Here is a 20,992-nt window from a genome sequence, read left to right as displayed (position 1 = left end):
AAAATGACCACCTACCTAGCGCTTCAACATTGAAGCCATTAAACATTTTGCAAAATGTCAAAATAATAGGCTGGTGGTGAGTGCTCATTTATAAGCATGAACATTTATCAAAAAGAATTACCCGGTACTTGCTCTTGAATGAGAACACTCTACGTTTGATATTTGATATTTTCCCTGATTTTCAATGTTTCTCTTGGTTTCTTTGTCGCTGACTTGGTGAAATTTTAAGTCTCTCCATTCTAGCATTTGACACTGCTGAATAGAAAAGGTTCACGATACGATTCTTCACGATATTTTCAACACAATTATTTTCCAGACAATTTTCTTTTTTTAAATGATTTATCTTCCTCCAAGCTTTTTTCACAATTTTTATTTACCGTAACTACCTTGCAAAAGTAGCATTACTTTTCATGTAAAATGACTTAATTTCTGTGCAACAACTATAAACATGCTTTCATGTTTAAACCTAGCTCGAGTTAACATTTCTTCTTTTCTTTGATGGCATCTTAGGATAGATGTAGACCTATTTGACAGTGCAGAAACATAATTGCCTTCCTTGATGTATTAATGAGCCCCGGTGCAGACAGCACTCTGGAAATCAACCTTCATAACTGACGCAATAAGCAGATAAGCAGTCAAGGGTATTTGTATGAGGAATGCATGGTAATACATTTGTTTGGTATGAAATGGAATCTTCTGATATTGAGATGTTTATCATCAAAACTCCATTTTACCATGATATATTCATTGAAAACACACGTCTTGTCCTAATGTGTGAGGGGGCCGTGATCTTTCAGTGATTTTGTTTTAATTTATTTTTGAGGGGCCCCTCCTATGCCCACTATGTGAACACAAACATTGGCTTGTGATTGGCTGATCACCCCATAGCGATGCTTTGATTGGCTGGGCAAAGTACATATGGAAGATATAAGTGAGGGCACAAAAGTAAAAACGCCAAAAGTGATTGGCCGGAATGACATTTGTGATGATTTGATTGGCTGAGCACGGAATGATAAGAGTGCCGCTCACTTCACACAAGTGTGATTTAAAATAAATAAATATATATATATATATATATATATATTAACTACTTTTTACTTTGTTCTTTCTTGGAATAGTGAAAATCCCCAAACTACAAGCTTGCAATGGTTTTGTTTTTTGAAAATCGCTGCGGTTAACAGCTTCTGAGGCAAGGCAGGCGAGGTTATTTTTCTATGTTTTTCAGAAACGTGAAGTTAAATATGTTGCCATAATCTCCTCAATTCGTCTCCATCATTCGTTTCCAGAAATAAATACAGATAAATAATACTGAGGTATACTATTGCATTTTATAATGAAGGAAGGTTAGAGCATATGTTCCACAGTATTGAGATGCATTGAATGTCAACACACTCAGTCTATAAATACATATTGTGATATGATTTATGTATCACAACTACTTTGGACCTCCATCCTGTACTAGCGCCAGCACCACAAAACATCCTGTTCAGTTATGCAAATGATGTGCTCAGCCAGGGAGAGAACAGAGGGATATTTTTTCCTGAGCCTGACGAATTAATGATTATATGTCGGAAAAAGCATTGAAATATTTTCAAATCCAGAGCCATGAAAAAAATCTGATAGGACATGGTGTATAGAGACAAGATATGTATGTTTGTCTGTCTGTCTGTGTCCCTTTATGGCCCATTTATGGAGATCTCTGTGTCTGTCTGTTGGTCTGTCTGTGCCAATAGTACTTGGCCTCCAAATACATTGATTCTTCTCCAAATACTGTGATAATGGGTACCGCACTAATTACTCTGAAGGGTAGTCTGTCTGACAATGAGTACAATGGGAATTGAGATGCAGTAATCTAAACATTTCAATAAGTCGTCGTAAAAATGCATTTCAGGGGGTTAAACCACTCCATTATATCACCCCCTCTGGTCATGGATCATATCCCACTTTCTTCTCATATCTGTCCTGCGACGTGTCCCTCTCAGCTACCCACCATGTGTCTCATTACAGAAACACAGTATGGGGGTTTGGGCTAACCAATCTCCTTCTGGGGGTAAATGTGCTGCATGTTGTGTGCAGTATGTTCCTGTAGCATTCAAATGGTATCTATTAACTTAGCCTGCTGTATGACCACACAATGTGTTGGTGCAGCTGTGCAAATAAAGGATAAACTCTTTGAATGCTAAGCAAATGCGCCGTGGACGCAGATACGTCCTGTGATTAGATGGGTCATTTTTTTTGAATGATTCTTGTGTTCTTAACCCTAGAACACTAAACTTTCTCACCTGGATCTTTGAAAATCGTGGGTAATATTTAAAAAAAATATTCCTAAAAATAAAAATTGAAGAGAGCTGGTCCACCCTACTGGAATGGTCCAGTGGAAAAAATAGAATGTGGAAAAAAACAGGGATGTGGGCAGGGGAACAAACCCACCTTCTATGATGTCACTGGAGCATCATGAAGGTACTGAATGACCCACCTCAGACATCAGCGACATTATGAAAATTACAAAAATGTAATTGCCCGGGTGAAAATCACCCATATTTAGTGTTCTAGGGTTAAGATTATGTTGTTAATTTATGTCACCTATCTATCAAAACCCTTGATGTCTACCCAATTTAGACCTGTTAAACCTGTACGTCGTTATGCCTATTTAATTTTAGATACTGCTATATATATAACAACATTATTATTGTTATTATTAATTTCTTTCAGAAAGCTGCTAGGATTTGGAAGTTTTTTAATCAGCCTTGGGTCTAAATGGGCTGGCCAGGGCTTTAGATCCCTGTGCACTGAAATCCTCATGCGTTTCCCTCAGAGAGGTCAGTCTGTAAATCAAGATGAGACTTATAGCTCTTAAATTGGTCATTTGGTTTTAATTCTTCCATTGACACCATTATTTGTGGAGACCCTATATTTTAAATATAATAATTAGTGAAATATTTCTTTATAATTCATTATTTTATTATTTTGAATGATCAATCAAATCAATTAGTTAGATGAAATGTTACACCCCTAAGATCTCAGGTTATTCTCCGCGTGTCTATTCATTCATCCTTGACTGTCTGACTCTGTTTTCCTCCACAAGGAAATCAAGTTCAAGCCTCGACTTCTTCCAAATGGGTGCTTCGGGCAGCGAGGCATGAAAAAAACCAATGCAAGCTCACAATAGATGAGAGAAAAAAAGGGCATTAAAGCCATTAGATGAAGTTCTAGCACTTGGCTCCTACTTGTCCCTCCTGAGAGAGACAGTCTGTTCCTCCTAGAGAATCGTCTTCCTTGGCCTTAATGCGATTCAGTATGCTGACGCATGTGTTTGTTTGAGTGACTGAGATACATGGAGAGATGCATAGACCAGTGAGAGGAAGATAAAAAGAAGGAATCAAAGAGGGGAACAGAGAGAGAGAGAGAGAGAGAGAGAGAGAGAGAAATTATCTTTCGTTTGTGCTGGTTTCACAGTAGATTTTAATAGAGATGTATTATCATTGGTCACATTACTCCTAGTAAATAACCGCGGCATGTAGATGGGAGCGCTTGATTTGACACAGTGGGCGCTCTAAATCAGATGAGATTAGATCAGATTACATTTTCAGTATCGCTGAATTAGACCATTATTTATCCCGGAAACTAAAATGAGACGTGCGGTTACGTACGGTTAATTGTTTAATCGGCACCACCTGAACAGCTTTCCTTGGGAGTTTTCTTTTTTTCTTTTCTTCTTTTCTTGTTAGCTGAGGTTCAACCTCAGGTCATGTCAGTTCTGCTAACAATCCTGTTGAATTGAACCATAGAGGCTGCATGTATGAAAGAGTACTGGAAACAATACTAATATATATATGCTTTTGATGTGGAGAAAAGCTCTCTCTCACTCATTCTCACTTTCACTCACACTCTTATCTGTGTGAGTGACAGACACAGACACACACACACACACACACACACACACACGCACACGCACACGCTCGCACCAAAATACAGAGTACATCGTTGCAGACTCTCTCTCTACACTCTCTACTTTATATATCCTGGAGGCAACAACTGCAGAATGTAACGCCCATCCATCCAGAACACAGATACTTGTATAGTCCTGGGTGTCTCTGTGTTGGATTATTCATCATTAACAACAACAACAACCGGCAGCCACAGACTTCACTGAAAAGAAGAAGAATCTGGGCCTGTCAAAAAAGTTCCCAAAAAGTTTAACCAGAAACAAGTATCTTAAAGCACTTAAACTGAGAGAGAGAGAGAGAGAGAGAGGCAAACAATGCAAAGCTAGCAGAGAGGAACCACCGTCCACCCCATGAGTCCAGCCAAGCTGCTGTTTGTGTGTGTTACCCCCCACACACACAGGCAGACCAACAAGTCTTAAGAGGTCAATATCAAACATTGTCTAGCTTTGCTGCACAGCACTTTGTTGTGTTGCTCTCCAATCTGTCTGAAGCTCTGAAATGTTGCATTTTTCACCGCATCAGGATGTTGAGCAATGGATCTGTATACTGTACTATCAATCTGACATTTTTTATCACACAACGCAACCAATAAAAATCACTCCTGTGTGAATTGAGCGGTGCAACTGTATCGTGTGGGGGTCCTCGGGGGGTCCCCGTGACATCCAGACCCCCAGGAACGCGCCCAGGGGGGGCGGGCCGATTCTTGCGAGCTGCCCCGCGTCCGAAACGGTTGAGAAATGACAGTTACCGTGTTGCAGCTTTCCGTGCGGACATACAAACACAGGGACAGACATACATACACACATTGCTATGTAATGGAGCGGTTAGGCACCGCTCAAAAATGAGTGTTAACTTAAACGGTAATTACATTTTTACCATTTTATAATGGACGATTTACTTTTCTGGCAAGTGGGCATGACCTTAGGACAATGACCTGTACTTGTCCGACGGGCAAGTGCCTCTGAGACCTTAGTGTCAACCCCTGGAAGGTCTTTCAGTCTGAATAATGAATGAGTGTCAGGCTAACACTTTTTAGCACAACTAATATAATTAGTGTTAACATTGTCATGCTTTGATTGGGAGAAGAGGCTTGAGAAATAAACAAGTAATAAAGCATCGACTTCACCTCGACATCACCATCCTGACACTTTCAAACTTTCAAATACTCGAATGCCTCTTAAAATAGTGTGACCGACTACTGAGACGCCGGTATCAATCATGCTGCTGGCTAGACATTGACAGGCTGGCTACGCCTTAGCAAGTACAGAAAACACATTTATAACACACTTTTCTTTTTCAAATTCAGGAGGTCATTAAATATAGCTTCACACGTTTTACAGACATACACTCTCACCACTACATAAATACAATACGGTTTTAACTCTAACTGGCTGTTCTTCTCAGTTGTGACCCATACAGCAGGTTGATCGATTGTCAGGTTACTAGTGTTGACTAATTACTCTCATTGAGTGGTGTAACCCGTCGCTGAACTTCACTGTTGTTTTTGACTAGAGTGGTGTTACTATCGATGGCTATTTTCCAGGCTGGTGTTTGGGTTTTACTGACTGGCTGATTGACAACGTTGCAGACTGCTGTTTTTTTCCCCACTTGCTTTCTGTTCTTAACCCATTTAGGACGGAAACGCATCTGTATCACTTTAGCGTTTAACCACTTTAACCATTATTTTGTAACTTTAGCTGTTGAAAAAGAGCAGATCTACAAGCTCATAGCGCGGCACAGAGTGCCGCGCTACGAGCTGGTAGATCTGCTATTTTTGAAAGATCTTGAAAATGTTTGTATATATATTCTTTCAGAGCGAACGTTTTTAACTCAAATCTTTGCTTTTGGGGGGAGGTCCCTGGAACAACATATTCTCAGATGGAGGTCGACAGCCAATTACATATGTTTGGGGTCCGTGACGTGAAATAGTTTGAGAACCACTGATATAGAAACATCGGCCTCAGTCCTAAATGGGTTAATGACTGTTGTGATTGACTTTGGCTATCTGATGTTATTGACCCTGGCCACCTGCCGTTGGTATCGACTTGCTGTTGTAGCGTGGCGTTTTTTTCTTTCTTCACTGACTGATGACGTTATTGACTCGCCGTTGCCATTCAAAACACTTTCATTAAGAGGTTTCTCACTGGAGTAGGACTTACTTTATGCTTAAATTATAAAGCATAATATAATGATGTCATGTGATATTAAGCCATTATGCACAAGAGCCCATAGTGTATTTTGTGGTTATATTGTGGCTGAGCAGGCTCGCCTTAAGTGGCTGTCGCCTTGATATATACAGTACCGGCACAACAGGGATATTAGGGTTATTGTCCTTGTACAACAGTTATACAACAATGTTAATGTGGAGTTGGCGTGTTTTATCATGTGGGCGTGCTCGACAATACTTTCTGCTTTGTATCACATACGTATTCCTACACAAGAAAATAGTTATATCTTAAATGTAATAAATAGATTACCATTACAGTTAAGTAGTCCCGATGGGATTTCAGCTAACTGAAAATAATGCAGCCATTATGTGAATAGTCAAAGGTTTCAGTTTTCAGCTCTGTTTTGGTTCCTTTACGACCATAAACTCGAGTGTTTCTCGTTCTCAGCTATGAATTCTATCACACCGGCATCCACAACGGGGCATCTGTTGATGCCAATGTCCTTGGTTCGAACCTGACCTGAGGCCCTTTTGTTGCATGTCATCACCTCTAACTCTCTCTCTCTCCTGCCCCCAAATCATAAAATCTACACAAACTTACTATCTAAAATACATGTGCATTAGCTGTGTTTAGTGGCCATGTGAGTTCATTCAGCAGTGAGGTCGATTGTGGTGACACTTTCAGCACATAACACTTGGTTAGCTGCTGTATTATTATTATTATTATCCCTAGGGAAGATATGGCTTTAGCTTGCACCAATTGGTTGCTGCCGTTCAACAAGGAATGTTCTCTCTTGATTGTTCCTTTGTTCATAGCAGTGTTGTTAGAATTTCTATTTTAGTTTGGTCATAGTTTTTGGAATGAAACTTCATTTAGTTTTAGTCATATTTTAGTCACCTGGAATGTTTTAGTTTAGTTAGTCTACTAAATCTGTAGTTCATTTAGTTGACTAAAATGTATTTTGGCGGGCCTTGATGCCGTTGTAATGGCTGATTTTACACAAATAGCCGATCTACAAGCTCACAACGCGTCGCAAGCTTGTAGGTTTTACAGCATGCAGCTGTAAAATGAGTTGTACAGTACTGGCTTTCTTCTCCACTAATCCCTTCCTAACATTTTAGTCTAGTTTTTATTTGTTGATGAAATTGTCATTATAGTTGATTGTCAATAGTCAACACAATAGTAAATTTAGTCTTAGTCGTCATAGCTTAGTTTTCATTTCGTTTCCATTGAGTTTTCGTCAGTGAAAAAAGGTAGTCGATGAACATTTTTCGTCATAGTATTAGTCGACGAAATCAACAGTGGTTCATAGTGGTGGTTATTGTGTCCGTGCAGGTACGGAGCATCTTCCAGAGGAGCTACGGGGAGGTGCTCACACTGACTCCTCCAGGAGAGGACGACAGGAGGAGCTTCTTCTCCCAACTGCTGCTGGTGCAGGCTGCCAGGGCACCCCCGCACCTGAGGGGCACTGGTACGGAGAATGAGCGCACGCACGCACACACACACACACACACACACACACACACACACACACAAAGACCCAAAGTCAACTTCATCTGATTTGAAAGTTACTGTAGTGTACAGCATGTGAATGAAACAGAATGTTAAAAACGTGAGTTAATACGGAATATAAAATATAAAAAAATATAAAAATATAAAATAACAGAAAGAAAGGGGCCATGGAGAAGGTTCAAAGGCCAGGGGGTAGAAAAAGCTTGTAGATACGCTATTTTCGGTCCACAATTTCGGATTTGGCATCACAATGAGTAACTTGGAGACATACTGTACATGTACAGACAAGCACCTTGAATCCTGTCCTGTTCGCCTGCCGGTCCTAGAGGGCAGTGTTGTCTGTATGTTGACCTTCTCCTTCATCTTCTGCTCTCACCTGTAGGTAGACATTTTTACCTTCCAAATAAAGTGCAAGTGACATCGATAAATTCCAAATATTATCAAAGTATTCTGAGGCTCCCCTGGACTTTCATCATTAAGGCACCCTAGGGGTGTCACGGCACCCACTTTTGAGAAACCCTGTTCTAGAAGTGCAGAAGTTAACAGAGGACAAGGTCCCCTCCTGTGTCCTTATCTCCATTTTGACTCCTAGAGGAAAGGGAGTGTTTTTTTTTTTTTAGTACTACCTTAAGTAGGTTTCTTTTTATCCCATTTGATTTTCTGTTCTGCATTAGCCAGGCTTTACAGCCTACACCCCGACACAATCCCTGAGGCATGTCGGGGAGGGAAGAGAGGAAATTTCTATCTTTATTCCATTTAATGTGGAACCCTGTCTGGCTGTCACAAACACACACTCTTGTGCACGCGCAGGCAGACACACACACACACACACACACACACACACACACACACACACACACACACACACACACACACCCTGAGCCACAAAACTCCACTGCTTCTCAGTTCAACTGTGGCGTTACGAGCACACAAGTTACTTCTATTCACTGTGGGTTTAATATCTCAGACCTCTCTCAGGTCCATTTCTAGTCTTTAAAGTCCCGGGCAGAGGAGCGTAGAGTCGGCCCAGTGTGAGTCCTCGGCCTCCTGGAGCTCTTGACCCGTTGCCCTCCTCAGAATAAGCCCCCCACCTCCCCGCAGCAGGGAACGAGTCCAGTCCTCAGAGCCGCCGCCCCCGGCTGTCCGTTTCAGCTCAGTCAGAAATCACAAATGAAGGCAGACCGGCCAGCTTTCAAATGTAAATGGCACCCATCGTCATTACCCTCCAACATTCCACTTCCATTGATGCCTGGCAGGGGGTCCCTTGCAGTCGTTTCTCCATGCGGTGCTCATCAGGGGTGGGGGGGTTTCCGGCCGTGGGTAAGACCGTAGCTTCCACGGCTTCCAGCAGAGACACCAGGGTCGAAAGCGGGTAGAGGAACCGCCAGAAGAGCGAAGGAGAGGAGCTGAATGCTATTAGCCGTAATTAGAGTCGGGGGTTTGGAAGGCCCTTGGTTAGATAGCTATAGCGCACCTTAGCTCAGCGACGGATGATGCCGTAGAGCCTGGTTAACGATGCTGGCAGTTGCCTGCGGCGAGGACCGGAGCTGAGGGAGACTGAAGGAGAGTAATATTAATATCTGCTCGGCTACCTTGTGTCCCTCTGTCATTGGCCAGAGGCTATCCCTTGGTGAATTTCAAAAAAATATCTGAAGTGTGTTCTTGGCTCACCAAGTAAGAGCACATAACAAACATTATAAATAAGGCTATAGTTCCTTCCTGCAGCTGACCCCAGTTAGACTAGGACCCGAGGCACTTTACTGCATGTCATAACATTATGTCTACCATCCTTTCCCATAATAATAATAACACCTCATTTATTTTTAACCCATTTTGGGTGGGAACCAGGGGGGCAGTCAGACAGATATTTTGTGAAGCCACTAAGGAAATGAAAGTTCATATAATGGCCTGTTGTGGCGCTGTCATTGGGCTCAAAAAAACCCATAGCCCCATAGAAGTCCATGTATTTGGGCCCAACTTCACCTAGACTGTATTACCTTAATAAACATGGTCATGAATACTTTTTGCTTCCAGTCACTAGTTTAAAGTCTCATTTCTAATGTCATAATATTCTTCTTGGAAAATTATGGTCCCATTTATAAAAAAAATGACCATAAAGTCGCGCATGTTCTGGGGGGCGTGGCTACTGTTACAGTCTATGAACGGGATCCCCCACCCACTCGAGTCAAAATAAAAACCAACGAAGAAGAAGGGGGGAAGTCCCGCCTCGTTGTCTGGGCCAGCCAATGGGCCAGCTGGGCCCAAACGGATCTAGAAAGATGGCGACTTCCATTGCAAGGACTGACAGGCTTCATGTTACGTTAATGTTAGATCCGCGGAACGCTTTGTCCATATTTTTCCTTTTGGTGTTAGTATTATGTTATGCTTTAGATATTGAAAAACAGCACGAGCTTGTAGGTCTGCTAGAACGACTGACATAGAAACATAGCTTTTTCAGAAAACTGTCAGGATGTAGAAGACATTTTTAGAATCTGATCCCAGGTCAGAATGGGATATATATGTTGTGGTCAATGTTCATGTACTGTGGAGGTCCTCAGAGAATTGAGCTCATGCTCATGCAGTTCTTATTTTTCTTCTAAAACACAAACTGCTTATCTTTTATACATTGATTGAATTTGTGTTTGGGATTCCTCTTACTTCATACGAGTTCACAAATTTCAACAAAATAGCGACAACAAAATTAATCCCAAGTGATGGAGAAGGCACAACCGGATTGGACAGACCCTGAGAAGTACCTTCAGAGTACGGTTGACCAGGAAGCTTTGACCGCCATCCATGTCCAAGCTGCTGTTAAAGCTCCCCCAGGGTCCTAGAGGTCGACATGGGTGGCAGACCCCGTGGAGAGACTCCGTAAAGTTAAAGTGCATTTAGTGCATTCTGAGCTCTCTCTCTCTCTCTTTAAGATGAGAAATGTGTATTAGGACTGACAAGGACATCGCTGCCGTGACTGAGACATTGAATAAAGAAATAGCAATGCTGAAAGCAGAAAATTACTCTGTAATGTAATGTCTAAGCTCAAAGCAAGAAGATAAATGGCCCGTAGCACTAAGTGGCAAAAAAACCCTACTTTGTGTTACTTTGTGAACAGTTAAGGGTTTGACTTCATCCACGCGTCTAAAGGCTCATACATACTGCAGTTTCAGGTGATAAGCATTCACCTTCATAATGAGTCGAGGCCATCATAATCACCTCAAACTGTTTTCTTGGTCCCCAGAGAGGAGAGAGGAGGTGCTGCCGGTGGCGGAGGCTCCAGGTCCCAGAGTGTTGTCTGTCGAGGAGCAGCAGCGTCTGGCCGACCAGGAGGAGAACACACTGCGCGAGCTGCGGCTCTTTCTCAGGGACGTGACCAAGCGCCTGGCCACCGACAAGCGCTTCAGCATCTTCAGCAAGCCTGTCGACATCGAGGAGGTAAGAGGCGGAGGGGGCTTAGCGAATCAATCTGTGTGCATACCATACATACATGCATTCATTCTTGCATTGTGTGTATACTGTACATGTGCAGTATACACAGTATAAATATAATTCGTATATACAATTATGTGTACATACCTGTGTGTATTATATAGGGGCGGATATCGCCAGGTACCTGGCGATGCGATTACATATCGATTCCGAGGGTCACGATTCGATTAATCCCGATTAATCATGATTAAAAAAAATGACCAGCTCAGTGGCCTTGTGGGTAGAGTGTCCGCCCTGAGACTGGGAGGTTGGGGTTCAATCCCCGGCCGGGTCATACCAAAGACTCATAAAAATGGGACCCAGTGCCTCCCTGCTTGACACTCAGCATCAAGGGTTGGATTGGGGGTAAGTCCTTGCGACATACTAGCGTCATGTCCAGGGGGTGTACTTGTACATGAAGCTGCCTCACGCTACAGAAACAGGAGATAGGCTCCTGCCCTATGGGCCTCATGGCTCGGCAAGGCTACTTACTTACTTACTTAATCATGATTAATCACTCACTGTTAATCACTCAGTCACTGTGTGACTAATAAACAAAGTGCTTTCTAATGATTATGAATATATATATTCTTTCACAGTGCACGTTTTTAACTCAAATCTTTGCTTCTGGGGGGATCCATAGAAGAAAATATTTTCAGATGGGTGTCCATGGCCAACAGCAATAAGCAGCTTTCTTTAAAAAAAATATGAGTTTGTACAAGCATACAATACATATATATTAATAATGACATAAGATGTCATGTCATAGAAATACATGGGCAGGATTTCGGTTGAGGTCAGCAGCACTCAAAAGGTGCTTTTCTTTGTTTCCTTATTCAGGTTTTATTTTCAGTTACTGAAGTGTCATTAAGGAAGCTTTGGGTCAGTTCTTGAGACTATGGGCTGTATTTTGCGTGTCTTAAGTACCAGGTCTTATTCCCTAACTTGAGTAAACTAATGACCTGGAGGCGTCATCCATGCTCTTTGGGCCACTCAGAATAGCCAAATGGCATTGATCACGCCTCCAGGTCTTTAGTTTACTCAAGTTAGGGAATAAGACCTGGTACTTAAGACACGCAAAATACAGCTAAAATATGTTGCACTTTTCTGTTTGTTTGCACACATGAAGGAGCATTTGGTTTAAAGTATTTTACAAGTGTATGGCAACATTTTGGATTCTATGATGTTGAGGGGACACGGAAACTCGATACAACTCACAACGTGTACCATATTTCCCACTGACATCCAGAGATGCAGTCAAGACAACCATCCCGATCTCTAAACGGTCCGGTACGACGCCGCAGCGCAGTCGCAGATTAGTTCCGCCCTTTTGCTCCGGTAAAAAAAAATACATTATATAGATTGACGGCATCGCGATTAATCGATAATCGTGTGAGAGATTGTTTTGTTTGTGCTGTCCCATGCCAATCCATAATCCAGGTATAATCCTACCATCCTGTCCGTTGGGCACTGGCCTACTTGGAACGATGCAAGTTGGAAATGTCTGCCCCTCCCAGTTATTATGTTTGTGTCCCTTTTATGCCCATATATGGAGTTCTTTGTCAGGCATGCCCAAATATGGAGTCTATGCAGAATGTCAGAACAACATTGTGATGTCAGAACAGGCCAGCTCTGCTCCCTATATGGAGCCTGGGCAGGTACGTAGGTGCCCTGTCCAGAGCCTGGGCAGAGGCCTTTTCTGGACAACCGTGGGTCCGACCGACTCAAGGCCGGGCACTGCACTCCCTGTGGTGGTGTGGAACGTGTGTGTCGAATTTGAAGTCGGTGGGGCGAACGGTTCTCGAGTTACATGGATTACAGACATATGGTGCAATTATAGATGGATTCGCTCTCGTTTTGTTTACAGTTGGCTTTGACATTTCTGAGGAGCAGACTGTGATTTAGAGGATACGTCACCATGTTATCATGGATGGATTTAGAGGATACGTCACACCAGGTTATATCATGGATGGCTTCCCTGGCACGGCTTTTCGGCCATGCAGCAGCACATTTGCTCACATCTCTGTTGGCGTGCATAGCAATATAAGCATTTAATCCTTTATATGCATTGTTATGGTCAAATCTACATAAATGATTGCTATGGACGTAACAGTGCACATTCTGTGTTGGGGAATAGGTTAAGGTGGGGGGGGGGGGGGGGGCACACACTTTGTAAGCAGATTCGGATCCAGGCGGAGCAGAAATGCATAAACTAACACATGCAAACGCATGCAACACACTGCGCTTTGGCAGTCAAATGTGTTCTGGGTCAGATGTTAGAAGACTTTCTCAGCCCCAGGATGCTGATGGGAAATGTATTCTCTCACCCTGGGTCCTCGGCTCATTAAATGGAATTAACCGTTCTGTCATGTGGGGTGGCCCCACCAGTGAGATGCCCACCACGACCCACTTTGGTTCCCAACGCTTAATCCTACGAAACCAGAATCTTGGCCCCTTTTTTATATAAATAAAAGTGAATTCATCAACTTGACAGTTATCGATATTGTGGTGTGTGTGCTCTTTTGCCCGCTGTGCAGAATGTGAAGAAGATCTAGTTCATTTATATTCTTCCCGCTGTGTGTGTGTGTGTGTGTGTGTGTGTGTGTGTGTGTGTGTGTGTGTGTGTGTGTGTGTGTGTGTGTGTGTGTGTGTGTGTGTGTGTGTGTGTGTGTGTGTGTGTGTGTGTGTGTGTGTGTGTGTGTGTGTGTGTGTGTGTGTGTGTGTGTGTGTGTGTGTGTGTGTGTGTGTGTGTGTGTGTGCGTGCGTGCGTGCGTGCGTGCGTGTGCTTGTCAGGTGTCAGACTACCTGGAGGTGATCAGACAGCCCATGGACCTGTCCACAGTCATAACCAAGATCGATACCCACCAGTACCTGACGGTCAAGGACTTCCTGCTGGATGTCGACCTCATCGCCGGCAACGCACTGGAGTACAACCCAGATAAAGACCCTGGAGGTATGAAGACGTTAAAACGCGTGGGAATACGCACACACGCACACACACTTGTCTTAACCACAATCAGTGATGTCATACTCGTAGAACTCGTCGGAATGGTACAAAAATAAAATCATGCGCAATAAAGGCCTAAAAATCCCCCAAAACCAATCTTAAAAAAACCTTTTTATTATATTTAACACTTGTTGTCGTTCGGTGGTCACCTAACCACCGAAAATCCAGACTATGTATGAGCCTTTAGGCTAGTGACAGATGATGACTTAAGGCCTATTCATACTCCAGTTTTAGGTGATAAGGTGACCACCGAAAACTACAACACAACGTGATGCCGCTGTGGCAAGCGCTTCACCGCTCACCCAAACACATCACCTTATCACCTAAAACTGGAGTATGAAACTATGAATAGACCTTAAATGGCTCCTGGGCAGTGGAATTGACTTCAAATTGGTTTCTTTCTTCTGAAATTCATTCAGTGCCACTGAAAGCAGCATCTCCACTACCTAATTCGTGTTCTGTAGCTCTGGACGGCTGCGTAATGCATGAGATTCTATTCCCTCTCTTGTCTCGCAAATGTTCTACCGATACCGAAGAGAAGCGGAGGAGATAAACACAAACACAGAGAGGCTTATAAACCAATTAGAACAACATGCATTATTTACATACAGTAGAGCCTATGTTCTTGTTTGCATGACAATCAAGAGATCGTGTGATGGGGGTACATGCGTGCATGTACATTGTACACGTTCAGTGTTCATGAATGATTCAATGCTGGTGAAAATTAACACGAAACCATGGGACCAAATGGGCTCAACACTTTGAAGCGGTAGCTGAGGGCTAAACATTTCCAATTGCTAAATAGGAATGCTGCAGTGTTTGACATGGAAAGCCCATATAGTTGTTGCTTCCGACCATTCATCTGAAACCTCTGTTTTATTCCTTGCTGTGCATCTTTAACCCCCCATCACCTCCCTCCCCAGGACACCAGCTTGGCTGGTGGGTATAGAGAAGCTTTCTTCCTCCGCTCCGATGAATAAATCATATCTGTGGCTTTGCAGGCGGAGGCAGGGGTCATTTAGTTGAATGCAGGGTCCATAATGATGCACTAAAGGCGAAAAATGCAATTAGGAGGTTTAACCCATTTAGGACTGAGACCAGATTCTTGAAAATGTCATTAAATCATTTTTTTCAGAAAAAAACCTCTTTTTCAGCTTTCTATGTCAGTGATTCTCAAACTATTTCATGTCAAGGACCCCAAACATCTTATGTAATTGGCCGACCTCCCGTCCTAAAGGGGTTAATAAAGGAGGCTCTTCCGATGCCTGGCCCGGTGGAATTTCACCCAGGCTTTCCAGCACAATTACGCTGCTGGGGGAAGTTCTGTACCAGCTGACAAAGTGCTGTGAAATAACCTCATTATTCCTCAATGGGCTATTTTCCCCCTGTCTTTGTTGCAATCCCTTTCATCCCCTCCTTCATGGAAGATTTATGTCGCCCCCACCCCTAATAATCACTATATTATTATGTTAAAAAGTGCCTTTTCTCTGTTACATGTGGTTACTCTACTGTCCCAAACAAATACCTCCCCTATCGCTTGAGTAAAATGGCAGGCGACAGCCCTCTAACTATGGGGGAACAAGCAGCAAACATCGCTGTGTGTCAGGTTGTCCTTCTTTGCTGTGCATGTACGGTAAGCGCTGGAGGGGTCAGGCAGGGTTCATAAGGCTGCCGACGAGCGTTGGGCGCGTTTGACCCCTGTCACCCCTTCACACTGACAGACACTCACGCAGCTACAATGCACCAGCTTGTATGAGAGAGGCAGAGAGCACACACACACGCGCGCAAACACAAAAATAACATGGCTCCATCGCAATTAGGCGCCTGTCCTCCAATTAGGAGGATGGAAGTGGGCAGATTGTGACCCCCGTGCCCCTTCTCTGACTGAACCTCTCTTCTCTGCCTGCTGCAGTATAATAATGAGATGGCCTGTTTACTGTGTCTGTGTCTTCAGAATACAGTACCTCTTCAGCTGTGCGTATGCACGTTCCTGGGAGGAAGAGAGATTTAATGATGCTTTGGTAGAAAGTGAGGATAGAGGTGTGATATCGTGAGACTTTCTTGTGTTCTTCCTCGTAACAAATACCCCCCAAAGACAGCGCTATCCTTTATCCAAACAGTGAGAACACGCAGTAATCCCCTTTCTCACACGTAACAGTGGAACAAGGTGAGCTTGTTTGTTTCCTAAAGCCTTCCCTTCTCCTTCCCCCCTACCAACCCCCTCCCCTCCCCCTTCTCCCACAACCGTGAAACCCATCACCAGTGGCCTTGCTTCTGAAAATCGAACAAAGTGAACGTGAACTGCGTGTGAACCGTGCGTTAATGCAAGCTAGCGCAAGCCAGGGGCTGAAACAGATCCTACTGTTCTGACATTGGAGATGTTAGGATTTGAATGTGGGAAAACGTTGACCGTTGTTTCTACAAGTTACTGCATGGTTCTTCAGGTCACAGAGAATTATTTACTAGAATCGACTATCGACTACTAAGCAATGGGTGGAGTATTAAATCATTTAACACTTCTGGTGCCGCCAAATCTTTCAGAATAAAGGCGCTGGGCCGCCTTCCCTTGGCTTACACCCAAAAAAACGTGACGCGAAATCTTCCATTACTACATCACACTATTAAGTCTGATCTCTCTTCAGAAGCGTTAATATTGTAAGATGCATCATGAAGTCAGAAATTAGAAAAGAACAAGATCAATCTATGAGCAAGCAGCGTAGATTCAGAGAAACTAGGTTTTTCTTTGTCAGGCCGTAAACAAGGAAGGTTGTGAGGGGCTGAGCAAGGCGCTGCCTAGCAATGGCTGTTTCCAAAAAGACTATTTTAGTGCTCCCGTTTTCTATCGACGTGTGTAAGACGTGTCCACAGTACAGGTGCTAAGGACGTGTTAAGTGTTAAAATCACATGTTTTATACTTTGTTGTAGGACATTGTAGTGGTGAAAATACCCAATCTACAAGGTCACAGCGCATTACATTGAGACACATTGTGAACTTGTAGATTGGTTTAAATTTTGGTAAAACATGCCAGTTTGAAAGTGGTTACACACTTCTGTCAGCCTTGTCCTGTCGTTAGGTGAGGTCAGTATAGATAGACAGACGGAGCCCAAGGGCACAGAGAGAGAGAGAGAGAGAGAGAGAGAGCATAAAGAAGAGATAAGACAGGCATGGTTTGGAACTCGGGTCCTCGTACTCACAAGGACCATATGGTCTGTGCACTAATTGGCTGAGCCGCCAGGCACCGCGGCTGACTCTGAGGGAGATGCACTCTGTGTTGAAATGTCAGTCAGTGTTGTTTGTAACAATAAATATTGCTAGATTCATTGCGTGTGTTTGCTCACTGCAGTACTCATCTGCAGTACTTCATCACATTTAGCTTTGTCCCGTTTCTTTGAGATACCGCAGTCGTGATGCGTTGTGGGTTCGAACCCGGCTCGGGACCTGTGTCACATGCATAGACTGTAAAAAATATGGACAAAGCGTCCCGCGGGTCTAACGTGAACGTAAAATGAAGCCTGTCAGTCCTTGCAATGGAAGTCGCCATCTTTCTAGATCCGTTTTGGCCCAGTTCAGGCCAGCTGGCCCATTGGCTGGCCCAGACAACGAGGCGGGACTTCCCCCTTCTTCTTCGTTGGTTTTTATTTTGACTCGAGTGGGTAGCCACGCCCCTCAGAACATGCGCGACTTTATGGTCATTTTTCTAATAAATGGGACCATAATTTTCCAAAAAGAATATTATGACATTAGAAATGAGACTTTAAACTAGTGACTGTAAGCAAAAAGTATTCATGACCATGTTTATTAAGGTAATACAGTCTAGGTGAAGTTGGGCCCAAATACATGGACTTCTATGGGGCTATGGGTTTTTTTGAGCCCAATGAGAGCGCCACAACAGGCCATTATATGAACTTTCATTTCCTTAGTGGCTTCACAAAATATCCGTCTGACTGCCCCCCTGGTCACATGGCATCCACTCTCTCCACTCCCCTGTACTCTGAATACAAAAACATCCTACTATAGGGCACCATGTCTCTGTACGCGTGTACATAGAGTTTAGAGTTTTAGAGTTTTATTAGGATCCCCATTAGCTGGTGCATAGCAGCAGCTAATCTTCCTGGGGTCCACACAGAACATAAGAACATGACACATCTGTAATGCACGTAACTCGATAACCGTTCGCCCAAGCGACTTCAAATTTTCCACACACGTTCCACACCACCACAGGGAGTGCAGTGCCCGGTGTCAGTCCGTCGGATCGCCGGCACAAAAGCCTCTCCCCAGGCTCCGGACAGGGCCCAACTCCAGATCACCCCTAGATCTCCAGCTGGCCTGTTGTGACATCACAATTATGTTTGCGCTCTTTATTAGCCAATTGAATACACCTGATCACCCCCCAACGGGCACTTTTCTAGTTTAATAAAAGACAGAATGCAATGCCAGCCGGTTCAGTCTCTCTCTCTTTGTCCTTTGATTCCAGACAAGGTGATCAGACACCGGGCGTGCAGTCTGAAGGACACGGCCCACGCTATGTTCGCCTCGGAACTCGACCCCGAGTTTGATCGCATGTGTGAAGAGATCAAAGAGGCGCGCAGGAAGAGGGGTAAGGAATGCACATGACACCACAGGTTGAATAAAACACATACAAACTAAATGGAACGAGTATGGGTTAAATAGAATTGGGATCAACGTTGTGTGTGTTGTGCGCACGCACGCACACACACACACACACACGCGCGCGCACGAGCAGAGGGGGTGGGGGCGACTTGGGAGCTATACCCCGCCCTCTGTGCACATAAATTAGATAATTAACATAAATACATAAATATACAATTCTTTAATTACAGAGAATGGTCTCTAGACTTTAGACCGGCTGCTATATACTGTATGAAAAGCACCTTTAGATAACTATATTAAATAAAATGGGGGGTGGGGGGGGGGGGGGGCATAAGAATACATGACAAAAACACATAAGGATAGTCTAGTGTTACAAAGATTACCATGACTGTAATGAGCACATTTCAAGGAAATATTTGATTGTTGTTAGGACATGTAAAGGTGCTGGAGAGACTATACTAAATTAATTAATACACCAATTATTATTACTTATACAATTGTACCCACAGGCAACTCCTCGTGAGTTTTGTGAATGTGCACAAATACAAGTACAATTAAAAGGCTAGCTACAGCATCATGCACACAACCACCCAAAAGGCTCATGAACCAGCTTGTGTCGCTAGGCTTGATTGGCTGAAGGACTGTATGCAATGTTCTTTTTTTCCCCTTCCTTGCTCCTCTCTGACAGGAGCTTATGCCAGCCTTTGAGCTTGGCATTGTTACAGAGCTGAAACGAAATGAAAAACCAACGTGTGAAGACAAGTCTGACCATGTGAGACTAGTAATACGGCACTGACAGAATCATTTGTTTATTTTATATAAAAACTGCTTTTGAGGAGAACGTGGCACATGTCCCCGTAGTGAGTTTAACGTCAATCATTTTCAGCTTCCTCCGCTCAGTCTCAGAAAGCCTTTCATAGATCACATCAAACCACAGAATCCCCCTTTTTTCACTCCTTCCCTTTGCATAATGTGTTTTTCAAGAAGCTGAGGATGGATGACTGAAACGGAAACTTTTCATTTGTGAAGGAAAACAAACTTTTGCCGCGACTCCCCAACAGGACTTAATGAGGCGGACAGTTGGCTTTTTTAAGTAAATGGCGCCTAAGGCACTATCCTCCCTCCAGACAGCCCCTTCTGTTCTTGGTGTCTGGCTGTTGCTCTGCTGCAGCTGTAGGCTCAGCAAACAGCCCCGAGCAGCATAAGGTGGACCTTCAGAGATGGGGGGGGAGGGGAGGAGGGGCCGGGGGGCCGGGACATAATGAGGTGGACCTTCGGAGTAGTCATCCTTGCACTCGCGGCGCTCCGCTGACGCAACGTGGCGCAGCGGCTTGCACGCGGCCAAGCCCGCTGCATCCGCCGTGTTGCATCAGCGGACTCTTCCTTTAAGTGCCGGGCGTGATTATTATGTATGCAGTCAAGCGCAAACATAGAGTCATTTGCAAACACCCCGTGTGGCAATACGAGACGATAAATGAACACACACACACACACACACACACACACACACACACACACACACACACAGTCACAGACACACACACACACGCCTCTTCCCTTGGTCAAATACTGTGACATGGCATTTACACTTTAATGGGGCCTCTTATGAAACGTGTAAGCCCATGTGGTAAGTAGAGTCGTTATTATGTAGAGGCATGCATACATGTATAGTAAGGGCACTAGTCATTACCGTCTTCCTGGGGAAACGAGCTGCTCGGTGTGTTTGACTGTACATGTACAGTCATGTACATGTACATGTGTTTACCATATGATGTAAGAGCAGATGCAGGTAAAATCATGCACTCCCCACACACGCATAATGTGTTATTAACCCATTTAGGCCTGACGTTGAAATAAAAAAACACATCTTCTGAAATAATTTATATTCAAAGATTTGTGCCGCATTTTTACGATTTTAAAAAAATAGACAATTCCCCCCATTTCCTGTCAGCCTACTGTCTGTCCCTCTATAAAAAAAAAATATAAAATAAAGGCGGAAGCCGCAAAAAAAAAGAAGAAATCATTCCGTCCAATTCTAAGCAAAGATTATGTTTTAAACGGCCCATCACGGTCCCGTCGCTAGTCGCGTTAGAATTAATCATACCTCCCGTTGTTGTCGCCTCGGGAGTGTTTTGGCTACATCATGCTACTTCAGCTACATCCGGGATAGCGCCTGGTGTGTCGCTAAATGTGCTCCATTGCTGTAAATCGCTGGGCGCTCTGATTTAATGGTCCTAAATACCCCCGGGCGTTCGTGGTGTTAAGGCGTGCACTGCCAGTCTAT

At 43.7% G+C, this 20,992-nt stretch overlaps 1 protein-coding gene across 1 annotated transcript in view; it reads left to right on the top strand.

The window, feature by feature from the left end:
- The window catches only part of atad2b (ATPase family AAA domain containing 2B), a 120,365-nt gene that overhangs the window by 33,618 nt on the left and 65,755 nt on the right, over positions 1-20,992 (top strand). The window contains exons 20-23 of the mRNA XM_080791067.1: positions 7,451-7,586; positions 10,863-11,056; positions 13,883-14,042; positions 18,572-18,694. Coding sequence (XP_080647193.1) covers positions 7,451-7,586; positions 10,863-11,056; positions 13,883-14,042; positions 18,572-18,694 — 613 coding nt within the window. The remainder of the gene's footprint in view (positions 1-7,450; positions 7,587-10,862; positions 11,057-13,882; positions 14,043-18,571; positions 18,695-20,992) is intronic.

This window comes from Protomyctophum bolini (genome assembly GCF_963924005.1).
Source record: "Protomyctophum bolini genome assembly, chromosome: 19".
Taxonomy (NCBI): domain Eukaryota; kingdom Metazoa; phylum Chordata; class Actinopteri; order Myctophiformes; family Myctophidae; genus Protomyctophum; species Protomyctophum bolini.
This window is presented reverse-complemented; position numbering and strand designations above follow the sequence as displayed.